At 39.5% G+C, this 20,412-nt stretch overlaps 4 protein-coding genes across 4 annotated transcripts; 1 reads left to right on the forward strand and 3 right to left on the reverse strand.

Annotated features, from left to right (window-relative positions):
* Positions 1–1,445: 1,445 nt before the first annotated feature.
* Positions 1,446–3,411, reverse strand: Triagg1_6308 (uncharacterized protein; the record flags this gene model as incomplete). Its single annotated transcript, XM_062900919.1, has 5 exons — positions 1,446–2,747; positions 2,798–2,896; positions 2,954–3,071; positions 3,152–3,246; positions 3,304–3,411. The coding sequence occupies 5 exons, from the start codon at positions 3,409–3,411 to the stop codon at positions 1,446–1,448; spliced, it is 1,722 nt and encodes a 573-aa protein (XP_062754854.1).
* Positions 3,412–4,071: 660 nt separating this feature from the next.
* Positions 4,072–7,852, reverse strand: Triagg1_6309 (uncharacterized protein; the record flags this gene model as incomplete). The annotated part of the gene is made up of 3 exons (XM_062900920.1): positions 4,072–7,235; positions 7,286–7,390; positions 7,645–7,852. The coding sequence occupies 3 exons, from the start codon at positions 7,850–7,852 to the stop codon at positions 4,072–4,074; spliced, it is 3,477 nt and encodes a 1,158-aa protein (XP_062754855.1).
* A 6,169-nt stretch (positions 7,853–14,021) lies between these two features.
* On the forward strand, positions 14,022–18,510 carry Triagg1_6310 (uncharacterized protein; the record flags this gene model as incomplete). The annotated part of the gene is made up of 13 exons (XM_062900921.1): positions 14,022–14,129; positions 14,187–14,225; positions 14,283–14,430; positions 14,712–14,900; positions 14,962–15,108; positions 15,936–16,261; positions 16,320–16,441; positions 16,568–17,621; positions 17,693–17,701; positions 17,765–17,910; positions 17,995–18,209; positions 18,268–18,380; positions 18,436–18,510. 13 exons carry the CDS (start codon positions 14,022–14,024, stop codon positions 18,508–18,510), a joined length of 2,691 nt encoding a protein of 896 aa, XP_062754856.1.
* A 40-nt stretch (positions 18,511–18,550) lies between these two features.
* Positions 18,551–20,277, reverse strand: Triagg1_6311 (uncharacterized protein; the record flags this gene model as incomplete). Its single annotated transcript, XM_062900922.1, has 3 exons — positions 18,551–19,428; positions 19,491–19,607; positions 19,659–20,277. 3 exons carry the CDS (start codon positions 20,275–20,277, stop codon positions 18,551–18,553), a joined length of 1,614 nt encoding a protein of 537 aa, XP_062754857.1.
* Between the last annotated feature and the right edge of the window lie 135 nt (positions 20,278–20,412).

A 20,412-nucleotide genomic window follows, 5' to 3' on the forward strand; every position in this document is an offset into this window, starting at 1 on the left:
GTTCAATCATCTGGTGTAGCGAGAGTGGACGGGATGCATGAAATAAATCATAAATCAGACTGATAGGAAAGAAGAGTTTTTATCTTTGTCCCAAGACTAGGATCCTTTGACAGGCAGCACATTTCCACATCTAACTCTATGATTTACAACCTCGTTCTTGACACATGACTTCCATATCAGGGCCACAAACAAACGAACATCAGAGCTTTCGCCGCATGCGGTACTGAAATCTTGGTGGAATTGGTTATACCCTGCCTCATGGGCCACCCTGTGAACCGTCACTGTAAACACGGGGCCTAAACTCAGTCGAAGATGCCCCAAAACACCATCTTGCCAACGCTATGACATGCAGCCAAAAGCCGAAAAGAGTAAATAGAGGGTGCCTTGGGCAAGTATCTGTTATGCACCGAGCCGTCTTCAGGCGGCCCAACTGTTGGAATGCGCGTCAATAATAGATGTTGACCGTGCACCCTTATGGCTGCTTGAACGCATCATCAACTTGACGGCATCGCCTCGAAGGAGACAACTCCATTGGATGATTTTTCCTCTGACGTGAGTCATGGCATACAAGAAACAAAGACCCTTGCTCTTCGCTATCTAGAGGGCCAATTAGATCAGTGCACCTTAGCCGGTATTGTGCATCATCGTGGGGGTTTCCGAGCAAGTTTACCTCCGCATAGATGCTAAGCGTGGAGATATTCTGGGGAAAGCGACGGATGCGAGCAGAGATTCGATATTTTGATATATCATATCAAGGTATTGATGATATTCTTTTCATGTACGTTGGGATTCAAGCAGAAACATCACGGGGAGACCATCCCATACAGCGCAACTGGCGCACGAACCAGAGCAGATCGAATAGATAGGGTGGAGATATGAGAGTTGCTCGTGACCGATCAAAGAAATCAAAGAGGCGTCTTCAAAGTCCGAATTCAGCTTTTCTCTTTGTGCAGTTTTGTGTAACCTAACATGAGTGGCTGAAACTCGAAGCGGCTTGTGTAAACCAAAGCAATTGCATCCTTTGAACCATCGTATCCCCGAAGGCGTTGCAAGTGAAGACTAGCGTCTCTAAAAATATCTTCCAAAGCATCGAGTTATGTACTTGAACAAGCGTATCATATTTACAAGAGTTGACTTGGCAAGTCTGAAGTTTCTGAGAGTGTTGACTGTTTACCACTTAAGAGAAGTATATCTGATAAAAGTTAAGTTGTGAGAATGATGAATATCTCTCTTCAACCGAGATGATCCTCAAGGAATGGACTCTCGGTTGGGTGCTGACGCTAGTGAACAACATGGGCAGCTGGTCTAGGGCTGCTCGACTTGAGTGAGGGTGGCGTTATCTTGTCAAGTTCTTTGTTGTTTGTAGAGTATGGAGACAGACGGATTGTTGATGGGCTAGGCAGCAGTTCCAAGTGTTGCGTTGCCTCTCGGAAAGCAGTTCGATACTAGATTGAACCAGTGTCGATGGCTCTATGCTCGCTATTCATAGCAGCAGGCTCAGTACGGATCGCATCAACATGCTCAGTGTGAATAGCAGCAGCAGGTCCAGGAGTAATGGCGGCAGCAGGCTCAGTGCGAATAGCCGCAGAAGGCTCAGTATTAACGACAGCGGGCTCGACGTTGACAGCATTCATCCCAATACTGACAACAGGAAGCTCGACTTTGATAGTAGTAGCAGGCTCAAGGTTGACAGCGGTGGGCTCAGTTGTTTGCTCGACGCCATGCTTGGCTTCAAGCTTGGCTTCAGGCTTGGGTGGCGAGAGGCTTTTCGGTGCCACGTCATGCGTGCCTTTTTGACGACAAGAAGCACAAATGAAATGAAAGTCTGGGTGATCAGCAGCAGCTTCGCTGATGCCCAGACACTTGCTATGCTGCCATACATTGCAGCGTTCACAGGCAACGCTGTGGTTGCCATCATCAACCTGCCCATACAAGCCGCATGAGCAATCAAACACCCACCCCTCCTCTTCCTCCTGCTTTTCTTTGGTACCCAAGGGATTCGCACCGATTTCAAGCTGAGTTTGAGATTGTTGAGACGTTCCATCTGGTGCGGCGGCTTCGCTGCCCTCGTCTACAGAAGCTGGCGTACCGCTCTCGCCGCGGACCAGGCGACGCTCCTCTCTTTTCTTCAATCGTTGCTCTCTGGAAACGAGTCTCGTTTCAAGCTCCCTTTGAACCTTTTCCCGTTTTTGCTCTTCACGCTGCTGAATTGCGGCTGCTTCTCTGAGCTGCTCTTGCTCAATCTTTGCAGTTTCTTCTTGCTGCCGCTGCTCCGCCTTCATCGCAATTCGACTTGACCGTTTAGCATTAGCCAACTTGGCGAGCGTTTGCAGCTCTTTCTCGCGTTTCAACTTCCGGCGGTTTCGATCCTCTTCTTGCTTTTCTAGAATTGGCACAAGATGATCCCGCAATTGTCTTCGGAGTATTTTTTCGTTTTCATCTCGTGATGAGGCCATGTTGTTAACGAGGGTCTGAACTTCTTCAAGAGTCACTGCAACACACTCCCAAACCATACCCCCTAGATGGCTATCTTCAAAGTCGGCCTCGGGCTCAATGCTGACGGGGGCAATATCGTCGTCGATTGCTTCGGATATTCGTCGTCGTTTGCCCGAACGCCGAGGCTGACGGGCAGGCTTGGAGCTGGCGGCTTTATGGCTCGGAGGGGCTTCTGACAGGCGATATACTCGATTGTCATCAAGAACGTAGTAGGTACGGTCGTCGCTATCCCAACCGTAAGGTTCGATTCGCTGCAAATAGAATTAGACAATGTGAATATCGTAAAGGAAGTAGTGCGTACCCAGGTCGTTTGCTCTGTATCCTTTTGCTCCTTCATTTTCTCCCGAAGGAGTTCCGGCCGAATCATGATCCATTGGGTGAATTGTTGCATCACTCTGATCTACAGATTCGGTCAATATCAATGCTTGTGGGAATGGGAGTGAAAGGCTGAGATTACTTTCGTAAATATATCGAGGTCAGCAAAGGCCTTTGGCTCGTCTTCGTTGCCGAATGGATTGGAGTCTGGTAATTTCAAGATGTACTGTCGTCGAGCTTGGTCATCGAATGATGTATGCCTTCATTCGGGTATTAGATATTAGCCGTCGCAAGGCATTGAAGAAGACTAGAAATTGCAGATGAAGAGAAGGATACTAACGTGAGACCACGTTGTGAAGACACCATCTTCAGGAGGGCTAATGCAACATCGTTTAGAATCGTCGAGTTCGGCTTGAGACACTCTGCCTCAATACACTATGGCAACAGTTAAAATACACCCACAAGCAAAAGGGAAAAGAACCCAGTACTTACTTCAATGTCAACCGAATCGTCAATTGAGGCAGCTTCACCAAAGATGTATATCCATTGGCACAAGTTGGCAAACTGCCACATGTTGCGAATGCGCTGAACCTGCTCCATGACGTAGCTCTTTCGGTAGCGGCTGTTGCCCTTTTTGTTTACTCTTTCATTCAATGGCCCTTATTCATGGGTGCATATTGCAAGACGGCAAAATAATGACGACGCAGATGAAAAGAGGATAGATATGTTGGATAACCAAGCGAACAAAAAGCTTTTACACTCGCCGGTGTGGGCACTGAAATGTAAATCGCGTCTTGCACCTAGACGCGTCGTCACTAAGGCGGGTAGAAGAGATATTGCACGAGCTAGGATTTCGGTGGTACGACCTAACGCAGGATTAGATAAGAGATGTCTTAATAAGAAAAACAGAAGCCACTCGTTAGGGAAAAATATTAAAGTTAGTTTCCTTATTCAGCAATAAATTAATTAAATACTACTTTTATTTCTAGCAAATTATTATTTTTTAATAATTTTTTTTTTAAAAAAGAGAATTGGAGAAATGTTAGCACACTTCTTGTGACTGCATTCTATCACATTACAAGTAGACACCATAGTATTCACATTATAAATGTGCTCGTTTAAGCGTGGAGTCATGATTTCATTAAATGAATTCACTAGTAGTTTAACAGTTGTAAAACTCTTCAAATACTATATAGGTAGGTATCCATCCAACCAAGTCTATCATGGTGAAATCCAGGTACACATCGGCATTTATTGGTGTCAGTGTAACTTGTCGTTATGAACTTGAAAGCTCGATATGTCGACTTCCCTTTTAGATGGGCTCTGTTTGTCTGCTGGGAAGGGGTCGTACAACTGCCCTGCCTTTGAGCGTTGCTCAGCTGAATGTAGCGATGCACTCTTCAGCTGCTTGTAACTTATTGCCGATCGCCCGTTTGGATTAGATGGTGGTGCTTGTATAGAACGACCAAGTTCACTGAGAGACCTGCCAAACTTGGGCTTTGGGGTCGATTGTGGTCCACGAGGTGTGTTTTGAGTTAGATCCGGCTTTGGTTTCGATTTAGTTTCACCGTTGCCCCAACGTTGAGGTGATGTTTCTGCTCTCATAGCTTTAATATTCAAGTGTAGTGGCACCGGACCCCGGGGAGTAGTAGACGGCAAAGTGATACGTCCTGTATTTGAGGGAGGCTTGCTTGGGGATTTCATTATTCCCACCTCCTCTGTATCGCTAGAAGTGGCCGATTCTTCATCAAGTTCTCGCCACGAGGCTAATGGTTTTGCCGACATGGGGAAGGACATGTTCAACGGCATGCCGGTCCAGCGTGTCGGGGTTTCCATCGGCCTAGCCGCACTGTCCTGTTTATTCTGTCTTTCCATCAGGAGATGTCGGCGCACAGAAAGTGCCCTCCAACCGCTGCGACGGGCACTAGGGAGCTCAGATTTAGGAGTAAATCTTAGTAGGTCTTGCTCTGAGCGACCGACACCTGCACCGGCGCAAGACTGTCTCCAATGCTGAAACGCCCGATGTCGTTTTTCGCTGTAATTTCTTTGCAGTACTTTGGTGGCAGTATGAGCTTGTCCACTTCGCTGCAGTGTGGAAATAGACCACGCTTTGAGGTGCTGCCGTTGTCTGCGGGTGGCCCAGATGTCAACTGATTGCATATCCATCCCCTCTTGCTCCTTGGCAACATCAGCCCACGTTGTTAGCACGGTCTGCGCATAGTGTCGATTTGTAGCCAGCTGAACTTCCAAGTCTTCACCAGCCTGGCTGTTCCACTTTGTTAGGGCGAGGTCAAGCTGGCCATAGTAGTATTTTGAATTGTAAAGGATACCAACGTCATTGTCGGAAATGGCCTGAGCTGTCATGGCCCGCCAGTGATCGAAAGCTTCATAAAAGTTTCGCTTTTTCCTTGCGGAAGAGACCTCCGTATATCTCATCATCAAATAGCGTCTAATCAACTCCTTCATCTGGGCTTTTCGCATTTCCACAGCAGAGTCCACAACGGGCAATATCTGTGTTGTGACAATGAACAGCCTAGCTCGGCTGCTTAGGTGCGACCGCTGCGCTTCGAGGCTGCTGGACCGTTGTAGGATGTGTAGGGCGTTTGATATCTGGTATGACTTCAGATGATTCGCAGTCATGTTTCGCCTCCACTCTTCTTGTATATAGTGCCTTCGCCAGCTTTCAAGAGCTCGTGTTACGGATATGAAATCTGCATTCCATCGAAATGCTTGCACTCGTACCAATAGATTCCAATTTTGGAAGGTTCGGCTAATCGTTGAAATGGACGTCCTGACGCAATAGGCTGATGATCGCGATTTGACCTCGAGCTGATCTCTCCATTCAGTAAGGTAGCCAAACAGCAGCTGGAGCGACCCTATCTGTCTAGCTGTGTGAGATTGACGACTATTCAGCACTGCGTGGTCTTGTAATTTAGACAGTGTGGTAATAACGCCTTCACGCTTATTAAATCTGCGAATAGCTTGGCTCTTGATGACATTGCTGGAAGTACTTGATTTCCATGCCAAAAGCGCACTTTGTTTTGACCTCTTGTTCATTTTCCGACGGCAGGCGAGTGATATCAGATGTGAGCACCATTGATCATAGACACGCGAAGCAATCCTAGCACGATGGCTTTGAGAGATAGCTGATGCCGCAAGACGGAGTTGCTCTTCTTGATATGACACAGCACGTTGTAGTTTCTGGACGGCTGTGAGAGCTTTCAGCTGATCGACAACCGGGAATCGCAAACTTGGCGCACAGCTCCAGCCCTGGAAACAGCGAAAACGAATCATATGTCTTCTGGCTACGCCTTCCCGCTCAAGTCGCCCTGCGGTTCTGTCCGCCCAATGGTTGAACACTTTGCTTGCTAGGTAAATCTCGCGAGCTCGAGTCGCTCTTGTAAGCAGCTGTTCTTGTTGTTGTCGCGACAAGGTGGTCTCATTCAGCGAATGAAAGGCTGGTGGAGGACCCCCCTGTAGTAAAGGCAATGCTAAGGGAGCATCTTTGGGTATATAGTCGGGAGACGCTGGCGTATCTATGCCGTCAATTTTGCCGTTACTTTGACTTCTTTCGATCGTCTTTGCGGAGGTATTTCGTTTGTCTGGTATTGCAGTCGTTTGAAATTTCTTTTCGTTCTCTCCTCGATCACTAAACTGGTGATCTTGGTCTTGATCTTTGATAGATCCAGGAGGTTCATGTGACCCTGGGGCCGAATTATTTCGTTTCGAATTTTGTTTTAAAGGATGATGGGGAATGTCGGTTTGTGGCGCCAATGGGCGTACTTTTGCGTCGTCGTCAGGAGCACCGGCGCCAACAGCGCGGGAATCAAGAGGCAAGTGATCGAACAACGGGCTCGGATAGTAATGATATGGATCGAGGTGTCGTGTGGCGGTTGTCGAGATCCGGGCCGAAGGGTACACCTCTGCCTCTGCGTGAACATGGTGGATATCATCTTTTTCAAGCTTATGTCTCTTTGATTCTTGGGCTCGGTTTTTTGATGGGGCAGAGTCGTTGTCCAGAGAAGTCGCGCTGTAAGCCCGGGGTCTCATCTGAGGAAAATCATCGTCTTCTTTGATGGGGAGGTCGTCGGGATACCAGTGGCCAGTATCTATCGGATTTGGAGACAGAGGATGCTCGGGGTAGCCATGCGGAGAGGTAAGGGAGTCGTCGCTGAATTCGAGTACGATGCCTATGCGGGCGAGGATTGATTGAAACTTGTCCAGCAGGCTTCCACCACCCTCTTCGCCACTGATCCTGAATACGAAAGCCGAGAGATGGTGATCAGAGTCTGGATCGACGCCATGTTGAGGGAGAACCTCGTCATATGCGCTGAACAGCGCCGCGGCGGGTAGCGGTTTTGGGCCTGCAGCGTGGTCGAGCTTCTCCTGGGCGGCTGCGATGACGGCGTGGAGCACAGCGATGTCTAAACTGTTAGTTCACGAGCGAGCATGAGAAAATGTCGCAGCGCCGTACCTCGATTCGAATAATATGGCTCTTTGCCGGGAAGAACGCGACTGGGCGATACGCGAACACTATCCGGCTCAGAGCCATTGTCGTATGAAGATTGCACAGATGCCACTGCCAAGAGATGAGATTTAGCTTAGATTGATCATAAAAATGCGGCGACTTACTCGAGACCGAGGATTCTCTATGGCATTAATCCATGGCTAAAGCATCGCGACAAGGAGTTTATGTCATTGGGCAGAGCCACGAGTGCAAAAAGGCGTTGCAAATGCGATGGATAGAATGCCCTGTCAAAGGTAAGGCTATAGTGGTTTGGATCCCTGTCATCCAGCGCATGCGTCACAACAACAACAAACTGTCAGAGGTACCAGGTACCTTGGTAGGCACGAGTTTATATTTGCCCAAGCCTGTAGGCGAGACTGAAGCAGATTGAAAAGGCCCGTCACCTGATGGCTTTTGATTTAAAGATGGCCTAACGATAAAATCCGTAATGACAATGCCGAATGCCAGATGATTGTTTCTCCCTTCTTCTGACTCTGCTGAGCACATCCCGTCATTCAAATGTACCATAAACATTGGATGGAGCCCAACGACAAGTGTTGGCAAGCGCCTTGGCGGGGCGCAAGTGAAAGTACCAAATTCGGCACTAACAGGTACTCGTTCAATCGTCCTATCGCCCCACTGGGATCGGCAGCGGGTAGGACGGAATCTTCTACTACTACCTGGTACAAGTATATGGCTCTTGGTTCTCTTATTATACAACCTTCCTCTTACAATAACACATCTATGCAACTGCTGTTAGGCAGCCTGCGGATATTATACCTAAAACACTAACAGACGCCTAATTAAGAAAAACTCCTCTGCCCGCAATAGTATTACCTTATATTTAGGTAGTAAAAGACCTACCTTAAACCCCTTAAGGGCCTTAAAATCTAGGGACTCTTTATTATACTTATACTACTTTTTTTTAAAAAGTATTATTACTAATTAATATTTCTCTTTTATTATATAATACTCCCTTAATTAATTTTATATATAACCTTAATAAGTTTTTAAAAAGTACTTAATAAACTAAAATAAATTATAATTCCTTTTATAAACTTTTTATAAATATTTTTACTAATATTATTAAGAATATTTTATTTAACTTTTTTAATTAATAATAAATAAAACTTTATATTTTTTAAACCCTTAGCTTTACTTTTAAAAAAGCTATTACTTAATTTAATAATTATATTAAAAAAAACTTTACTACCTAGCTTATTTAATATTTCCTTTCTTTTTAAAAAACTATATTAAATAATAGCTTAACCCTGCCTTTATTAATACTTAACCCCGCCCTGCCTTAAATATATACCTTAAAGATTATTAATATAATTAATAAGACTTTTATAACTTATTTTAACTTAACTAATAAAATTACTAAAATACCTTACTTAACTATTTTAATTAAATATAAAAATAATAACCTTAGGGTTCTTTTATATATTAATAAATAAGCCCTGTTTTAAACTAAAACTAGCTTTATAATTAAGTATATTATTATTAAACTTACTAATATTAATATTTTAAAACTACTTTCCGCTTCTTAAATAAATATAAGCTAAGTTATTTAAATAATAAATAATATTACTTAAGATAAAATTACTATTATAGTAAATACCTAAGGTAAAAATATTAAGGTTATAGGCATTAACCTTAAAGAAACTTAGTATTTTTATATTTTTTAGAATATTTTAACTACTTTATAAGCCTATAATAAAAAGGTTTTTTTTAAAACTAAATATAATAAAATACTTTAAAAAAAAATTACTTTTTAAATTAACTAAGTATTTATAAGGATTATAAAAAGTAAGTATAACTCCCTTAGCTTTTATAATTATACCTTAATTATCTTCTTTAAAAGCTTAACTACTTATTATTAAAGACTTTAAAAATTTAATACTATTACTTTTATTATAAAAACCTACCCTTTTTAGTAATATAATAAATACTAAAACTTTTACTTTTAATATTATTACCCCTGTAAATAATATTATAAAAACTATAGTAAGCCTAGCTATTTAAAAAAAAAATACTTAAATAATACTTAATATATTAACTACCTTAGCTCTTACTTACTTAACTACTTTTTTTATTTAATAAAGCTAAAAAAAGTTAATAATATTATTTAAAAACTTATTATTACTAATTATAAAATAATATAAAATATTAGCTTTTATTTTTATAAATAAAAAACCTAAGAAAATATAATACTTACCCCCTAGAATTAAGCCCCTTAAAAAACCTTATTAAAATTTACTTTAATACTCTCTTTAACTACTATAATATTAGTTAAAGCTACTCCTTTTACTAAAGGCAAAGGCTTTTACTAATTTAAACTTTATAATAAAAAGTCTTAGAAGTAGGCTTAAGTTTAAACTTAAGAATCCTTTTATAACTAGTCCTTAATATAAATACTTATAAAAACTAAAAATTTTTTAGATTTTTTAAGTTAATATAGAAAAATAAAAAATAATATACCTTACTACCCTTTAACTTACTAAAATTAAAAAAGTAAATATTATTATTTTATAAAAACTATAAATATAATATAAAAGTAATTATTATATAATAAAATTATATTTACTTTATTATACTTACTCCTTAGTTTTATACTAAACCTAAGAGACTAGGCCTAAGGCTATTATATATATTAAAAAATCCCTTAATTTACTTATAAACTAACTTACCCTTATAATCTTAAGAAATATTATATAAGTAAAAGTTAATAATATTATAATTATTAATATTTATAAAAAATAAAACTTTATAAAAGCTTTTAATACTTTACTTTAATAATAACCCCTTACTAAAATTTTAATAACTAAGGACTTTAACACTAAATACTATAATTAATAAATCTTACGCTTAAAAATATTTAAGAAATATTACTTAATTAAATAAGCCTAAGAATATAGCCTTATATTACTAAATAAAATAAATATCCCTACTTATAGACTAAGTAATACTATAAACTTAGTTTATAGTAATATCCCTTATATTATTATATTAATTAAAAAATACTTAAAGATAAGTTTTAACTACTTTACCCTTATTACTATTATTTTTATAAGGCTTTAGTTATATAAAAGGGATAAGTAAAGAATAATTATAATAAAGGATAAGTTTAATTACTTTTTTTTTATATTACTTTTTAATACTTTATTTCTCCTAAAAAAGGCTAAAACCCCTTAGAAACTTAACTACCTAGCCTAAAAGCTTATTATACTTTTATATTAAGTAATTAAAGTTACTAACTACTTATTTAAAAGTTTCCTTAATAGTAAGATATAATAAACTAAAAAATACTTAAAGAAATACTTCTTCCTTCTTACTATATAAAAAGCCTTTTTAATAAATTACTTTAAACTAATATAATAGGCCTAAGTTAACTTTTAAAATATTATTAAAATAGTTAAAAAAGCTAACTCTAGGGTATATATAAATAATATTAAGGCCCTTAGGGATATTTTTAAACTTATTTAGTAATATATACTAAAATACTACTTTTAACCCCTCTCCCTTAGAATTTAATAAAACTATAGTAATAATAAAAAAAAAAAAAACTACCTTACTCTAAAGCTTTATTTTAAAAAAGAGATTAATTAAAAATAATATTTTAAATTTATAATAAAAGCCTGTGGTAATAAAAACTATTTTACTAAAGCTAATTATTTTACTTAAGAAGGCTAAAAATTATATTACTAAAATTAATAATATTTTCCTAAGGGCTAATAATATTATAATTTATATATTAAAAACTATTTAGCTAGCTATAAATCCTATTATTAAACTCTTATATAAAAGATATTTAACTATTAGCTATTACCTAAAGCTTTTTAAAAATACTTAAGTTATTATAATCCTAAAGCTTAAAAAATATAACTTTTTTATACCCTATATTTAATACCTTATTTCCCTACTTAACTACTTAAATAAAAAATTAAAAAAACTTATTACTTATAAGCTAGCCTATACTATTATATAATATTAAATCTTTTATTTTAACTAAGTAGGGGCCCTTTTTAAAAAATTAACTATTAATCTTATAATTATCCTTACCTATTATATTAAGCTTACCTTATTATAGAGATTTTCTATAACCTTTATTATTATTAATATAATAAAGGCCTTTAATATAATACTATAGAATAAGCTTATTAAATAACTAAGGAAGTAAAGCTAATTAGTTTTACTTATTTACTAAGTAAAATTCTTTATAAGTAAAAAGTTTACTAATATTAAGCTATAGGACTTCCTTTTTTTATTAAAACCTTTAAAATATAGCCTTTTATAAAGATTTTTTATTTTCTTAATTCTTTTTCTTTTATATATATAATTATTATATAAGGTTATTATTAATATACTTTAGCTAGGGTATATAAATAATACTAGCCTTTTATTTATAAAAAAAAGCCTATAGGAAAATATTACTAAAGTTACTATTACTTTTTAATTTCTAAAGAAATAAAGTAATAAAAATAAAATTAGTTTTAACTTAGTAAAAACTAAAGTTATATACTTTTTTTATAATTATAAAAGTAATTTATTAATAATATATTAAATAAAATTAAAAATAGTAATTAAGGTAATATATTAACTAAGGGTTTTCTTAAACTATTACTTTACTTTTAAAATATATATAAAACTATAGGCTAAGAAAGCTTATTAACTTATAAAATATCTTTTTAACTTAGTTAATATTAAAAGTAGCCTACTTCTTATTATAATATACTAAAGTATAAAAGCCTATATAAAACTTATTTTTTATTATAAATTTAAAATATAATTTAGTAGCTTAAATACTTCCTTTATATAAAATCCCTAGTATATAATACTAGCTAGAATAAAAATAAATATATAAGTTATAAATAAAGCTATTTAATAAGGCCTAAGATTAATCCTTTTAGTTTAAAAAATAACTTTAGGTAGTATATACTATTATAAAAGTATTATATTATTAATTAAATAACTTTTATAAGTTTATAAGCTTTTTTTTATAATATATTTATAATTACTAAATTAACTATACTTTTTAATTAAGTATTTACTAAATATAATAATTAATAAATACTTAAAAAAGTTAATTTATAAAAATATAATTAAAAAGTTTTTATTAAAAAATCTTAAAATATTCCCCTTTAGGCTTTAATAAACTTTTATACTTCTCCCTTATACTTTATACTTAAAGCTACTTAAACCCTCCCCTACTTTATTTTCCCTTAAAATAATAAAAAAACTTAATAAAAATTATATTATTAAATAATTTATAATATAGTAATAGGCCCTCTTTTCTAACGCTATTATAATCTTTTTTAATAACTTAATAAATAAAAATAATATATTTAGTTATAAATATACTATAGTATAAGGTACTAAAATATTTATAAAAAAATATAATTAACTTAATTAAGTAAAGGTTTTTAATATAAAGGTAGTTAAAGTTAATAAAAAACTTTAAATTACTATAAAAAAAGCCCTAGCTAGTTTAATATTTTATTCTTATATTAATAATATATTAGTAATTATAGATTTTTAAAATACTTTCCTTAAATTCTTATAAGCTATTTTTTTTAACTATTAATATAATATAACTAAGGTTTTAATAACCCTAAAATAAGCCCTTAGCTATAGTAATATACTTAAAAACAAAAGGGCTAATAAATTTACTAAAATAAGTATTATACTACCTTAAGTAAGTTCTCCCTTAACCTCCCTTGCCTTTATTAAATAATAAGCTTAATAAATACTTATAAATATATTATAAATATAGTAAAAAACCTTAGCGCTTTCTTTATATAAAAACCTAAACTTACCTATCTTAATTAAACTACTTAGTAAGCTTATACTTTCTTAACCCTTATTTTATTAATTACTAACTATAAAGTTAAGTTATAAAAACTTTACTTTATATTATAAATAGTTTAACTATATTAATATAAACCTAAATTACTTATATAAGCGTTAGAAAACTCTTAATTACTTTTTTTATTACTATAAGGTTTTTAATTATCTTAGGTATAATTAATAATTATAAAATAAGTAATTAACCTTTATAATAATTAAAAAAAAGTTTAAAAAGTTTATTTAACTTTTATTTATATTAAGCTTCTTTTAGAAAATCTATTATAAATAGCTTTTATTTAAAAAAAAAAAAAATATAAAAAAACCTTAACTAAGGTATATAATACTATAAACTACTTATAAACTTTTTATATTTTCTTCTTTTTATTTTATAAATAAAGTAAAATATAATAAAAAGCTAGTTATATATTAATATACTAAATAATTAAAATAAAAATAAAAATAATTAGTAACTTAAATCCCTTTTTATACTTTTATAAAAAATATATATTCTCTTATATAATATATATTACCCTATAGGCTTATAAAAACATAGGGAAATAAGGGTACTAACTAACTAATTATTAATATAGTCTAATAGCTATTAAGGAAATTCCTTATGTAATTATTATATTATAATTAGCTCTCCCTTTTACTAATTAGCCTAGCACGCCCCCTACTACACCTAGCAGCCTAATTAATTAGTGGTCACAGGCGCAAAGCAATACAACAACAACAACAACAACAACAAATTCTCTCATCATATCTTTTCCCTTCTCTTCCGAACATATTTGTAATTTGAACATTCTATAGAGTTTCTCTGTATTTTTAAGAAAAATTACCTCTGAATAGCATCAACATGGCGTTATCCGCATTTCGCACGGCGATTTGGATTCCTTATCCAACCGCCAATCCCGGCCACGGATTCTGGGGAGAGCAGACGTCAACGCTCAACTTCTGCGAAGAGGTAAGTGAGCGAAATTGTACCAATTTTTTATCTTGCAAAATGCTGAATCTCAAAAAGGACTATGCATTGTCGTCATACTGCGCCGAGTTTTGCAATGTAAGTATAGGCAAGAAGTTACCTTTCAAACATGTCTTTGTATTGACACGGCGGCAGACAGTTACAAATGCAATCTTCATGTGGCTTGGAGTAAGAGGGATCATAAACTGCGTACAGCAGGGACACCCTTCAATCTTCCTGATTTCTTATATCGGGTACATGGTCGTCGGGTTAGGATCCATCCTCTTTCACACGACACTGAAATGTAAGTTCTGTGCTCATGGTGATGCTGTTCCCGGCATAGTTGATGAGAAGCTAACGGCCGGACGTTGAGATCCAATGCAATTGGTCGATGAGCTATCCATGATATACACTACATGCCTGATGATGCATGCAAGCTTCTCGTATTCACGTTCGAAGACGTTCTCAGCTCTCCTAGGCATTAGTCTACTCTCGCTTGCTGGGTCGATTACGGTAAGAACTTCATGTTGATACCTTTAAATGAGTGCATGAGAACCTCTTACTATAGAAGTTGCATACTAATAGCAGCCCAGGTTTATTATCACATCACCAAGGATCCCATCTTCCACCAAACCGCTTATGCTGCACTTACGGCAACTATTGTTTTCCGAAGCATGTGGGTAATGGAGTCGCAGTTGCGACCTGTATTGAGTGCCCGCGATCCAGAAAAGGCGTCCTACGTGCTCAATACAATGTGGACTATGGTGGCTACTGGTTCGTCAAGTTGATGGCTTGGATCAGATTGCAATGTGCAATTAGCTAACAGTGTGCAAAGGCCTCAGCATTTTCCTTGGAGGCTTCCTAATCTGGAATCTCGACAATGTTTTCTGTTCCCAAGTGCGACAATGGAGACACGCAGTTGGCCTTCCCTGGGCCGTCCTGCTGGAGGGCCACGCTTGGTGGCACCTGATGACAGGGTTAGGTAAATAGAGCAGCTTCCTCTCCTGAGATCGTGATCCTTGTTGAAGGACTACGTAGCTAACTTGATTCGATAGGAGGTAAATATCGACTGCTTAAGCGCTCCCTCATATTCATGACTTGCTTTCTCCGTTCAATTTGTATTCATACTTGCTGACGAGACTTATAGCGTACTATTACATCATCTGGGGCATCTGGTTGCGGCAATGCCTGGACGGACAAGACAGCAAGTATATACTCGTTTGGCCGAGGCTGTTGACATCCATTCCGTATTTACAGAGGATAGATGACGGCCAGCACCAGGGCAAAAAGGTTCAATAGATGCACAGCTCAATGGTCGTATGTCAGGCGCAAGGGGTATAAAGTAGACACGGCTTTGTATATCACATATACCGTTTATGCAGCTATACTGAATGGCCTGTCTTGAGGAATCCCACTTTGAACGGAAAATAGAGGTCAAATGGGGTCGCATCAAATGGTTATTAAGCCTCAATTCGGAGTCTATCCATAAGCTGTATAAATTCCTCCAGGTCTATATTTTAATTCAACGAAGCTGAGGGACAACATGGACACATGTAGACGATGGTGTAATACAGCATAAAGCTCTCTCGGCACGATTATTGGTCGACGCGCTAGTGCGCGCGCCCTTGCATGTATCTTCAAATTAGTAATATTCAGGAGCCACTCAAAGCCGAGCAGTTCCTTATAAGCTGTGCACCCTTTGAGCTTGCATCTGATCTTACAAGCTCACGAAAGGGTGGAAGAAAAGCACCGGATTCATCATCACGATCGGGCTACAGCAGTTAGCGGTTGACTAACTAACTGGTTTAGCATCCCGACAGACTCCAAATGCATATAGCGCCAACAGCCCCCTAACAATGGCTTCTCCGTCCCCCCAAGGGCGCAGCTTCACCGTTCGCGGTGTGGCTGCCGGCCTTGCTGTTGGCACCATCATATGCGCCGCCAACATGTACTTTGGCCTGCAGACAGGCTGGGTCTCCATCATGTCGATGCCGTCGAGTCTCATGGGATTTGCCGTCTTCAAGCTGCTCAAGCCTCACTTGCGCTTCCCGTTCAGTCCGGTGGAGAATGTGTTGGTTCAGAGCGTTGCCGGCGGCATGGCCATTATGCCCCTTGGGTGTGGCTTTGTCGGAGTTGTAAGCATTCACCTCTCATAACTCGTTGAATTTCTCATGCTGATCAGATGGCATATAGATTCCCGCGATGAACTACTTATTAGAACCTAATGAGCAAGGGCCCTTATCACTGAGCACATGGCAGCTCATCATATGGTCGCTGGGTCTTTGCTATTTTGGCGTCGTCTTTGCCGTCCCCTTGTAAGTGTGCTTTTGCTCTATAACGAATTCAAGTGAGAACGCGAGTTGGCTGAGATAAGAATGTGTGTGTGTGTGTGACCTAAGGCGCCATCAAGTCATCATCAGAGAACGACTTAGATTCCCCAGCGGCTTCAGCACCGCAGTGCTCATCCGCGTTCTCCACAGTCGAGGGCAAAAGTCTTCTCCCCAAGAGCTAGATGCCGCCACTAAAGGCGGATTCGCCAGTCTTGCAGCCAAAGATGATGAATCCGCACTGGTAGAAGACGCTGAAGAGGAAGAGGGAGAACCAGAAGTCTCAAAGGACTTGGACTGGGCGTACAACATGAGGCTTTTGCTCCTCAGTTTCCTTGTTTCCGGCATCTTCACCATTTGCAACTATTTCTTGCCTATTTTGAGAGACCTCCCGGTATTCGGCACCGTCGCCGCCTCTACTTGGCTTTGGACCTTGAACCCAAGTCTTGCGTATGTGGGACAAGGCATCATCATGGGGACCGAGACAACGCTCCACATGACGCTCGGCGCAATTATTGGCTGGGGCGTTCTTAGCCCGCTGGCCAAGGTGAAGGGCTGGGCTCCTGGGCCGGTAGATGATTGGGAAAACGGTAGTAAAGGCTGGATCGTCTGGGTGTCGTTGGCTATTATGCTTGTTGACGCTGTTGTCAGTCTAGCCTATATTGCCCTCCGCCCCGTTTTCACCACCCATGCTCTTCCAGCCCTGGCAGTATTACAGCGCCGTTTTCGACACAGCAGGATTGCCTCTTTGTTTAGAACCTCTCATCAATATTCTCCCATTCCCAGTGAAGCTCAAGAGGAAGAAGAACAAGAACATGGTGGTGAAGATGACCAAACTTCTCCTGCCCAGGCAGAGGATCGTGGACTGGACGATGCCCCGACTGACCAACAGATTCACAACAAAGTTGTTTTCTGGGGGCTTCTCGCATCTATATTGGTCTGCGTCCTGTCTACACAAATCGTGTTTGGCCATCTGGTGCCTCTTTACGCGATTGTCATTGCTGTGCTCATGGCCCTGGTCTTGAGTATCATGGGCGTCAGGGCCCTTGGAGAAACCGACCTCAACCCAGTGTCTGGCATTAGCAAGCTTGCACAGTTGTTCTTTGCTTTAATTATCCCGCAGTCTAACAAATCGAGCGTTCTTATCAATCTAGTCGCTGGTGCCATTGTAAGTCAACTTCTGCTTTATGCCTCCCCTCGTTTCCTATCAGTTTTACTAATTACTGGAATTACTTTTAGTCGGAAGCTGTAAGTTGCTCTAGAAAATGAGAAGCCTCATACATATATCGTGTTCTCCTAACATCATAATAGGGCGCATTGCAAGCGGGTGACCTAATGCAAGATTTGAAGACTGGCCATCTTCTTGGAGCTGCCCCCAAAGCACAATTCTGGGGACAACTCATAGGCGCTACTTTTGGTGCTGTGTTCTCTGCCTTCGCATATCGCATTTACACAGCGTAAGTCCCTAACATGAATAGTGGGCTTTGGAGCCTATATATATTTTACGTCTTTTCACTGACTCATATTGTTACTGATGGCAGGGTGTACGAGATCCCCGGCAAACTTTTCCAGGTTCCAACAGCCTACGTCTGGATATTCACGGCTAGGCTTGTGACCGGGCAAGGATTGCCATATATGGCCAAGGAATGGGCAACCGGTGCTGGAGTTCTCTTTGCCGTGACCACTCTTGCGCGGACCCTGTCTGTTGGGAGGCCATGGCGCTCTTGGATACCGGGAGGCATTGCTGTAGCAGTCGGTGAGTAAATCTTGAGTGTCTCCGGCAAAGAAGGGCTTCATTTAACAGATACATCAAGGCATGTACAACGTGCCCTCATTTACGCTGGCCCGAGCCATTGGGGGTATTGTTAGCTGGTATTGGCTCAGCGTACGAAAACAGTCAACTACGCCTTTAATCATCATTGCATCGGTAAGGCCCTGCTTGTACTTTGGCACGATTTACGCCTCGCTGATCTTGTATACAGGGTTTCATCCTGGGAGAAGGGTTTCTAAGCATTGTGAATCTATGGCTACAAGCGCTAAAGGTGCCTCACTATTAGTTACACTTGCGAGTCTATTCAGTGCTTAGAAATTTGCCCTCTACTCCAACTTCCAGGACCATTTCTTCCCTTCTTTGCTCTCAGAGGAACATGTGACATTGATTCTCAACGCTCTAGCATTCTCCTCAAGGGCCGCAAAAGTAATTTGCCCAGAGATTGTCTCTGGCAGCTCCAGCTTGGAAGGCGAGTTTTCTGGTGGCACCAAAAGCAGCCCTTGCTTCCAATGAGTCACAATGCCAGAGGGGCCGGTTGTGAATGCGACGTTGCCGTTCTTCGCCTTTACAAACACTTCGGGAGTCGTCATGGGCTCCGGCGCGGGCTCACTTCTAGAGGTGGCGAAGAAGTTATCGAACCAGATTAAGAAACCGTCTAGCCCATCTAGCCGTCGCAGCAGCTGGGACTCCCATCTGGCTGTGAAGGATAGCTCTTCAGGCTTGATCGTGTGGAGGTCGAGTACCTTGAAGGGGTATGGTTTTCCGCAGAGAGCGTTTTGGGGCATCGCTTCGACTCTAACATCATCGTAAATACCCTCTTGCATAGCCTTCATATCGAATCCATAGACGTCTCTCCAATAAGATATATGTTCTGACATATACTCCGTATCTTGGACGGGTGCCATCCAGATGGTGCCAGAGCTGGGAACAAGTAGGCCATCAGGCTTGAGGTATCGATCTCTAGCATAGAGAACGCTGGGAAGCATGGCTTCGTATAATAGGCAGTAGCCCATCCACTCGCTGACGATGATGTCGACCTGGTCAACAGGCAACTTGACCTCCTCGATAGCACCTTTGACACAAGTGATGATGTCAGAAAGGCCATTGTTGAAGATGTTTTCAGTGGCTTTCTTAATGATGTCTGAATTATCGACGGCAATAACTCGAGCTGCGCCAGCCTTTGCGCAGAACATGCTCAGAATTCCTACAAATACAGGTCAGGATTTATGTAGGTGATAACCTATTGGTCATCAAAGCATCTCTTACCTGAGCCGCAGCCAATATCGAGCACAACCTTGCCCTTGAAGATGTGCTTGTTGTTGTAAATGAAATCACGGTAAGCATCAGTTCTGACCGTGTCCTTCAGCATGGTCTCATGAATTTCTAATATCGTCAGTATATGTCTGCTTAACCCACGCATGTAGATGCACTCACCGTTGTAGGCGTAGGATTCAAAATAATAGTTTCCGCGATCGCCCTTGGCAGCACCCTTGGCTGGGCTCTGCTCCGTGTCATCTCCCCATCGACGATCCAGTGTTTCCTGAACGGCAAGTCGATAGTTTGAGAATTGAGTCCGGACGGATTCCAGCTCAGCCTCAAGCGCTTGCTTCTGCGCCAATAGCTCTCCCTGAGAGCTGTCCAACTGACTCGCAGTGGTATCGGCCTTGACCAAGTCGCTGTCGAGAATCTCATCCAAAGACACGATCAGAGCATCATTCTCGAGGACAGGCTTAAAGTAACCGTCATCCTCAAAGTCTGCGAGGGTCATGTTTTTGGCTACGGGCTGCTGATCCCGGACCCGGCTGCGGATATAATTGACAAGCTTCACCGCGCCATGGAAATCGAGCTGGAGAGTTTTAATGGTGGCAATAAAGTCGAAGTCGTGATGCTTTTTGCAGCTATCGAGCATCTCGTTCCAGCTAGAGAATGTCTGCGAGTCGAACAGGGAAACAATAGTGATGGACTCTTCATCGTTCTCAATGTCGAGCCATTCTCCCTCATCTGATACATCAGAAGTGGCCGACGACGACCCGGATACTGATCTCGCACTCATTTTTCCGCCGTATTTTTTCTTTTTCTTTTATGGCGGATGCAAAATTTGTTGCTGTTTGGCGGTTGCTTCTTCTTTCTTTTTGGCGTAGGAAATTTACAGCATCTTTTTTTTTTAGTGTACTAACCTCTAGGTAGC

The sequence above is a fragment of the Trichoderma aggressivum genome, assembly GCF_033847375.1.
Source record: "Trichoderma aggressivum f. europaeum strain CBS 100526 chromosome Unknown scaffold_024, whole genome shotgun sequence".
Taxonomy (NCBI): domain Eukaryota; kingdom Fungi; phylum Ascomycota; class Sordariomycetes; order Hypocreales; family Hypocreaceae; genus Trichoderma; species Trichoderma aggressivum.